Source organism: Arachis hypogaea, chromosome 13 (assembly GCF_003086295.3).
Source record: "Arachis hypogaea cultivar Tifrunner chromosome 13, arahy.Tifrunner.gnm2.J5K5, whole genome shotgun sequence".
Lineage (NCBI taxonomy): Eukaryota > Viridiplantae > Streptophyta > Magnoliopsida > Fabales > Fabaceae > Arachis > Arachis hypogaea.
Window position 1 is genome coordinate 411,341 of NC_092048.1, and position 9,059 is coordinate 420,399.

The window sequence follows — 9,059 nt, forward strand, 5'->3', positions numbered from 1 at the left end:
AAACTCGGGACTGATCACCCCGGGAAGCCAACTGAACCATAGCGATAACGAACGGCCATGATAATAAGACCATAACGGTTTCAATCGAGTTACCTACATGAATGGCAAAATGGACACAAGCAATAAGTCCGCCCCGAAAAGACGGTTAAAAAGACAAAAACGCTACCAAGCAAGATTAAGGCAATAACAATAAGCCGACCAAGCGACCAATAAAGTATAAAGTTAATAGTTGTGACAAAGTATTCAACAAATCCATACAAAAGCCAAAGTTACAAAAGTTCATTTTCGGGGCATGTCAACAATCTTGCCGTCCTGGATCGTTTTGAAGACCTCAATAGCCGACGTGTCGAAGTCTGGAACCACAATCTTCACCTGAGCCTTCAGAGCCTCCTCAGTCATGAAGATCACGTTCTTTCCTTGCTCCTTGGTCGCATTATGCTTCCTCTTCAACTATTCGACCTCAGCTCGAGCAGCTTTAGCTGACGAAATGGCCTGGTCACGTTCCTTTTCCAAGACCGCCACCCGACCCTGCGCGGCGCTCAGCTGGCTCTCCAAGGTCATCTCCCGCTCGGTTAAACGGGACACAGTCGCATCGGAAGTTTTCAACTTCTCCTCAGCAGAGGCAGCTTTCTTTTCGGCGGCCTTGAGCTTCTCTCCCGCCTCGGACAACTGCCCCTGGAGCGACTCAACTTGCACCTTGAAATCGTTGTTCGCCTTATCAGAAGATTCAAGCTTTCTTCGAAGAGACTGCATTCCCGATAACTCAAACTCGGCCTTCCGAGCTATCACGGCCCCCCGGAGCAGCGTCCGATACATCCACCTCGCCTGCCCTACCAGGTCGGTGCCAAGGAAGTGCTCCTCCGTGCCAGGGATCAGCTGGGAGTCGATGAAAGTCCCGACATCAAAATTTCTCTCCATCATGGTGAGGGTTCCTTCTGGGCTGGCAGAGGCCCTCAGCCTCTTAGGAGTATGAACAATTTCCACATCATCGTCCTCTTGGAGGGTAGAGGACGAATGACCAACAACGGTTGCCTCTTCGAGAATAGGGGAAGTCTGCGCCCCGGCCGAATTCTTTTCGGACATTGCGGTGTCTTGGGGAGAGGGCACAGCCTGATCCTTTTTCTCCTCGGCAGGACCTTCCGACTTCCCGTCAACCTTCTCGTCCGTTTTCTCCTCGTCGCCATCCTCCAAAAAGGTCTTGACCAAACTCTCGAGCCCTGTCACTGAAGCAGACATCTCCACTGCAGCAAATAAAACAAAACAAGGTAATCGTGAGATCGGCATGACCAAGTCAAACAATAGCAATAAAGAATCGACGAGCAAGCAACGGCAATGCAAAAACAAGCCCAAGGCAACTCAAAAACATAATTTCTAGCGACCTCCCGATCACCCATAAGGAGGTGGGGATTCACATGGTTCTTCCCGAAAACGGCCCACAGCACGTCGACAATTCTCCTATCCCCAGCAGACATTCCCTTATAATTCACCTTTATAAAGGTATTTGAGCCCGCCCCAAAACTCCAATACGTTGGAATAAGGCGCTCCCCCTCTAACGACAACCAAAAGGGGTGGCGACCTTTGGCTGGGCGCACCTTGAAGTACTTATCCTTAAACCCATGGTAAGAATCTTCAAACAAGCCAAATATCCTCCGACTTGAGCAGATCGGAAGGACATGAAACCCTTCTTCGCTTTCCCCTCCTTTGAAGGTTCGTGAGGTTAAAGAAGAAAAGGAAGACATCTACAGAGACCGGCAGCTCCAAATACTCACAAACCATCTCGAAGCAGCGAATGGAAGCCCAGCTGTTCGGATGCAACTGCGACGGTGCCACGGATATCCGATTGAGAAGCGCCATTTGGAAAGCCGAGAAGGGGATGCGAACCCCCACTTACGTGAACATGGCCTTGTAAAACCACATCCAGTCGACAACACGGGGAGAGTGGAAATTAATCTCGTACAACCGTTTGGCAGGGGCAGGAACAAAAACATCATAGTTAGCCTCCTTGTCAGTGCCCCCACACAGGTACTCGGCCTAACGGAATTCAGTCAACTCACCCTCGTCCATCTGGTTCAGGGAGTCCCTCAAGTCGGAAACAACCCAAGCGTAGGGGTCGTAACCCGCAGCAGAGGTGGAAGCTCGAGAGACGACGCGAGGCATACCTACAGTGGGGGCACCACTCGGTTAGTCTATGAAGTCGGGAGCCCGGAAAAAACCCAGAATCTACGTTCGCCCTATCCAACAAATAAAATCAAGTATGGCTAGAAACTACCTATCATACAAGCTACCTAAAACTCTACCCCAGAATGGTAACCCCCCCTAATGCACCTACTTGACACTAAAAAGCTACCTAGCAACAAAGACAGGCAAAACAACAAGAACGAAGAACCAACACAGACAGCAAGCACACAGCAGTAAATCAGAGGAAGGAAGGGATCAGCCATTACCTGAATTGTTTGCGAAGGCTTGAGGAAGAGAGAGATGCCCAGAGACGCTAGAACAGAGCTTTGGATATTAGGGAGAAAGGAAAATGAGAGTGAAGCATGAAAAGCAAGTATGGGAAGAGGAAGAAAAGGCAAACTGTTTAAAAACCGTCACACGAAGCGCGAAAAAATCAGGGGCAAAATGGTCTTTGCACGCGGGGTTTTCTAACCCATTATGAGCATTTATTGCTCGGCGCGAAGAACGAAGCGACGAACGGTCACCTCAGCAACAAAGAGACACGCGCGCAGGGGGCACGTCCCCTCCACGGGCGGCCGACCTGGCGACGACACATGGAACAAGAAATAACGCGCCACTAATTGCTCTCACGGCTTGGTCCAAACCCTCCACGGGTTGGCCCAACCCGAGCGCCACCCGACCCGAACGGTCAGGAGTAGGGCGCCTTACAGCCGACCCGGACACGCGTCCCTGACAGCTCACCTACGGCTGTGAGGAGAACGCCTCGAAGGAGGTGGGCCTGTCCTTGCAGGGCCCACCTCTGACACAGTATATAAGGGGAAGGATTTACCCTTTCCCAGAGGTACGTCACACATCATTCTACCCCCTTTTCGCCTGCACATTTACTGACTAGAGCGTCGGAGTGTCTTTGCAGGTGACACCCCCCTTTCCACACGAAGTGCTCGGGACCTCGCCTACACTTGACCGGCAGCCCACGACCAGACGAGACCCCCATCACTACTAGGATACCAACCCAAACCGTCTGGTACCCGACTTACCGAACAAATGTTTAGGTTTATTTGTTAAAATAAAGAACAATTAGAATTTATTATTTTTTATCATTAGTTAACTAATATTTAAAAATATAGAATAAAATATATTATTAAATTACTAAACTAAAAAAATTGAATTTATAATTAAATAATAGACAAAAATAATAAATTTTGATGGTCTCTTAATATTTATCGTCAAATAAATTTTTATCCTACATACTATATTATTTTGGATTAAATGATATTTATAGCAACAATATTTCTATATATTTTATTGATTGTTTAAAATAAATAATTTATTATATTAACTATAATCAAAATAGTTATTATTAGAAATATGATCATTTATATTATTTTTTATTATTTTAATATTTTGATATAAATAATAATTTTATAATATAATATCAAAATATTTATAACCAAAATAAAGATAAATATAATAAAAAATATTTTAATTTAAATTTTAGGATAAAAATTTTTATAACAGTTATCATTATTACAACATATACAGATATACAAATTAAAGCTTATTATTATCATACACAACCTAACTTAATTATTATATTATCACCATATGAAGAGTAGCATAACATAATTTTAAAGGAACCCAACATATATTAGACTTTATTATAAATAAATAAGAAAAAGTTTAGGGCCATCAATTTTTGTATTTTGTGGCCAGCACTTAACCATCGATTAAAAAAATGTGAGTGATTTTCCACCATTTGATATAATCTCACACCATTAAAAATACTATTAATGGCCAATAATAAATAATTAGGAACCACGCGTATATATAAGCAATCAAGTGTGCATGACATCAAATTTCACCTTATTAATTATTAGATATAGATTAATCTTCCTTATGATCATCAGGTTCAACAAGAGTCCCAAACATCCAATCCATCCATATAGTTAAGTGGCCATAGTTGTGGCGATATGTCACGTGATGAACAGTGTGATAACCAGAACCCATTATAGGCCAAATTTTTGCATTAATGCAATCATGAATGCTTGCTGTCCAAATGCCCTCCATGAACAAGATCACTAAATGTGTTGAAAAATGCATAGGCACAATGAACAGAGCAATGCTATATGGTAATGCCTGCAATATCCCATCAAGTGGGTGCAACGCCGCGCCAACCCTAACACATACATTATACATTCACAAAACAAAGTTGTTAATTAATTTGAGTTCATATGAATTTAATTAATTTTCACCTACAGTTAGTATAAATTAATTTATATGCACAAAAATAATTAATTTTAAAATTATTATTTAAAAAGTCATCCAAACTCATATTATATACACATTTCATAAACCAATTAAGATAGAATTTGACATGGTATATATACAAGTATAAAAATAGAGAAATAAAAAATTTATGCTCTCTAATTTTCTTTAAAAAAATATATAAAAATTAACTTATCATAACACATGTATATCAAAAATATTATGTATATCAAAATAAGTCTATATATATCAAAAAAACATAATTTATTTTTAATATGTATTTATATTTTAATATATATTTTATATCCGTAGCTAATTTTTATATACACATAGTATAGTTAATAAAAAAAAATATTTAGAACTAAAAACAAGTACAAATTAAAATTAAATCACATTTAATATTATAAATATGGAAAGATGATTATTGAAAATGTTTAGAAAATTCGATATATTTAACTAAATTATTTAATATAACGTGTTTACATTTTAATTATTATCTTTGCCATGAAAATAATATTTTAAAGTGTATAGTCACCATTTAATATTATGCATGTTTTTGTTCTGTATTAGTTTATGATGACTTACCAGCAAATGGGGAGAGAATGTTGTGTTTGTTGTTGTAGATGTGATGAGGAGCATGAAGATGTTTGTAAAGTGGTTTAATGTCATGAAGCAATTTGTGCATCCAATAAATTCCAAACTCTAAAAGAATAAGATAGAGTGCAACATAAACAACATAATGAAGCCAACCAACATAATGCACTCTTGGAAAACACCTTGTCCAGCCACCTTCTGTTATGTATTCTTCAATAGTTGGAAGCAAAGTATACCATGGCAATGCTTTCATTGAAACTTTGTATTTGCATTAGCATGGCTTCACTAGATGGAATGGCTTCTGAAACAGATAATTAAGATCCAAATGTTGTGAAAAAAGAAAAAAAGAAAAAAAATTGTTATTAAAAAAGAAATGAAAAATAAATAAAATGTTATAGAATATACATACACATCAGAAACATAACTAATGGAATACAATAACATTAATTTAGCTATCAAGTATGTCCATGATCTATGTAAATTAAAAAGTAAATTAAATTAAAGACTATAAAATAATATTTTAAAAACGCTTAATTATTCATGATACGCTTAATTAAATATCAATAATAACATTATAATATAGGGAGTGTTGTTAATTTCCATGCATTTGACTATGTATTAAATTAAACTAGTGACTTTAGAGAGTTCCTATTTGGTTTGGTTGTGGTTATTAGTTGCAATTCAAGCAGAATCTTCAAGTTCTCCATGGTCAATTTAGCAATTTAGAAATAAAAATGTCGTTCGTACGTTAAAATTAATTACTAATATATTTGTATATAAATATATATATATATAAAATTTAATTTATTTTTAATATATATTTATATTTTAATATATATTTTATATTATTAATAACTAATTTTAATGACTAATTTTATTGTACACACATAACATAATATTTAAAAATTGTTACTAAGATGTAGTTGTTGTCTACATAATGGAACAGATCCTAGATTCTGCATCATAGGCTATATGACTTGTTTGGGTGTAATATTTTAAGACTATTTTGACCATACATATTTCATATATCTATGTTTAGAGTTTAATTTTGATGTAATAAATATATGTTAGTTTGAAGAAATTTTTTTATTCAGAAAAATTATGATTTTTAAATTTTTAATAGGCTTAAGGTCAGAATTTAATTTATAAAGTTTCTTTGGTTGTGCTAACTATAAGAAATAATCAATCAAATTACTACAATAAAGACATAAAATCATAGTTTTTCTTATATTTCCAATTATTATTGACCTTTATTGTTATTTTATCGTGCATTCTCTTTCACAATCTTAAAAGTTTATAAAATGGAAAATGCTAACCAATATTTTTAATGAAAATAAATGAAGGATTGGTTATTACTGTTGAGTACATCACATGCTTTCTTTTCTTTTTTTTTTTATTTCTTTTTCTTTTTCTTTTTCTTTCTTTTTCTTCTTTCCATTTTTTCCCCTTACAATGACTTTTTAAGAATGTCTTTAACTTGAGTCATAGAATATCTAAATTATTAATAATGCTACGCGTAGTTATAATAACTATTAAACCCAGCTTTGGCACCACATTAATTAATTAATTAATTAACAGTCTTTATCATAGTTCAACAAAAGTGTTACTCAAATTGCAACCCCACCTAATTTTATGGTACTTATTCAGAATGTCGCTATTATATTTTGCTTCCGTTTTAATTTATATAACATTAAATTTCGTTTTTAATTTCAAAATATTTGTTTTTTTTTTCTTTTAGAGGAAAAAAAACAACTTAAATTGCCATTAAGAATTTAAATTTAATTACTAGATTATTTTTTCTTCTATTGAATCTATACTCATCCCACTATTAGAATATCGCTGATATTCTTTCTTCATGGAAATTATTCCAATCTATTAGTCGGTATAAAATTAAGTTATTATTAGTAGTAATTTTAGTTATTAATATTTAAAAGTATGAATTAAAAATATATTATTAAATTAAAAAATTATATTAATAACTAAAAACAATAAATTCTGTTAATTTTTAGAAATTTTGTTCCCTTGATATATTTCTATCAGCATATATCGTAACAAAATTTTTTTGTTATTTCATTTCTTTTACCAACGAACTAGTTCTAAGCTAAACTTTTTTTATCTTATTATATTCATTAAGAAAATGTAAAAAAACAAATAGTAAAAGATTTAAGAGTATATACTCATTTTGGTCCTTAAAAAATTTTAAACTGGATACTTTAGTCCTCAATTAAAATTAATTACTCGATTGGTCCCTAACAATTAACTCCGTCAGTCACTTAGGTCCTTTATTCCGTTAATTCTAACGGAGGATAGAATAGTCCCTGACAACTCTAACAGGGGACAAAATGGTCCCTGATCTCCTCTGTTCGGAAACGACACTGTTCTCTCCCAATTTCCATCATATCTTGCATAACATTAACAGTCTAACACTATAACTTCAAACTACACAATGCACACTCTATAAATTTAATGTTCACAAGAAAAAAAATCCTCCACCGGTTGAGTTGCTGATGTGGTTTGTAATTTTAGAAAGATTGAATACTAGAGATAGATTATGTAAGTTTAAGATTGTATCAGAAGCGGAATCCTTTTGTGTCTTATGTAAGGATAGATTGGAGACGGTACATCACTTGTTTTTTTCATGTGATCGTATATGGAAGTTGTGGGGATCAATCTTGGTGGATTGGAGTGTGATTTAGATTTGGCCAGGAACCACCAAAGAATGTTTTGAGGTGCAGATGGATAGAAAGATAAAGAAAGATATGAAGGAAGTGTGGATGGTGTTATTTTTTTCTGTAATATGGTGCATATGGAGATGTAGAAATAACATTGTCTTTAATAATGGAGTGTTGGTATTAGAGAAGTTAAAGGAGGAAGTTGTAGAATGCACAAATCGATGGTTTTAAGATTGACAATATAGGAGTAATTGATGTACTTATGAGTGCAAATATCAAGTCTAAGGTGAATAAGAAAACATGTGAAGTTGATCTTTGATGCATGATTTACTGATCTATGAAAAAAGTCAATAATTATGCAGAGTAAAAGTTGAAAAGAGAATGATCATGATTTGATGTTGTATAACTGATCGGGTTCATCTTGAAGTGTCTTTGGAGGAGCTAAAATCATTATATTCTTTTACTCCCTGTTTGCTGTTTTATGCTAGTTTTTATGTTTTCTTTGTACTTATTGCTCTGTTTTTGTTATTGTTTTTTGGAACTACGCCCACTTTATTTGTTTGGAATTGAGTGGAGATGTAATTATCTAAAAAAAAGAAAAAAAAATTCCCAACTTGTTCTCAACCAATTCATACTCAGGAAACTAATGCCTATGTCTCTCAACTAGTTGTCGTCTTTGATGGATCCCATGAATCCAGACAACAAGTCATTTGTTAAGACTACAAAAAAGAAAGAATGAAGTACTCAGTGTCTATTTCAAATGAGAATTTGCATATGATGTCGAGAATCTTCTCATGAAGTCCTAATGTCCAACAATCTATATTGCTTGCTGTAGAGTGGAGAAAGGCGTGCCCTTGGAGTAGTTATGAAACTTGGTCTTGAGGATGTCGTGGACGTTGTCTGGGTTGGATGTGATGTTATCAAAGACGTGGAAGTGGATGCTTTTGGTGGATAAAGTGCAGAGGTGGTGGATGTACCAGTCACAAAGATTTAGGAAGTGTGTGGTCCATGACATATTGAGATAGGTGCGACACGTGTGACAATTACAGCATGGCTTAATCTTGGAGCTAAAGAGGAGGAAAGAAAAGATGGAAAAAAAGACTGTGAAGGTGAAGAAGGAGAGTATGAATGTTAGGGTTATGCGAGATATAATAAAAATTGGGGAAGAACAATGTCGTTTTCGAATAAAGGGGTCAGGGATCATTTTGTCCCTTGTTAGAGTTGTCAGGGATCATTTTGTCCCATGTTAGAGTTTTCAAGGACCATTTTGTCTTCCGTTAGAGTTAACGGAGCCAAGGACCTAAGTGACTGACGGAATTAATTGTTAGGGACCAATCGAATAATTAATTT

At 35.5% G+C, this 9,059-nt stretch overlaps 1 protein-coding gene across 1 annotated transcript; it reads right to left on the minus strand.

The window, feature by feature from the left end:
• Positions 1–4,062: 4,062 nt before the first annotated feature.
• LOC112736120 (delta(7)-sterol-C5(6)-desaturase-like) lies at positions 4,063–5,489 on the minus strand. The gene is made up of 2 exons (XM_072213194.1): positions 5,025–5,489; positions 4,063–4,354 (listed from the first exon to the last, which is right to left on the minus strand). The coding sequence occupies exons 1-2, from the start codon at positions 5,288–5,290 to the stop codon at positions 4,063–4,065; spliced, it is 558 nt and encodes a 185-aa protein (XP_072069295.1). The 5' UTR covers positions 5,291–5,489.
• Between the last annotated feature and the right edge of the window lie 3,570 nt (positions 5,490–9,059).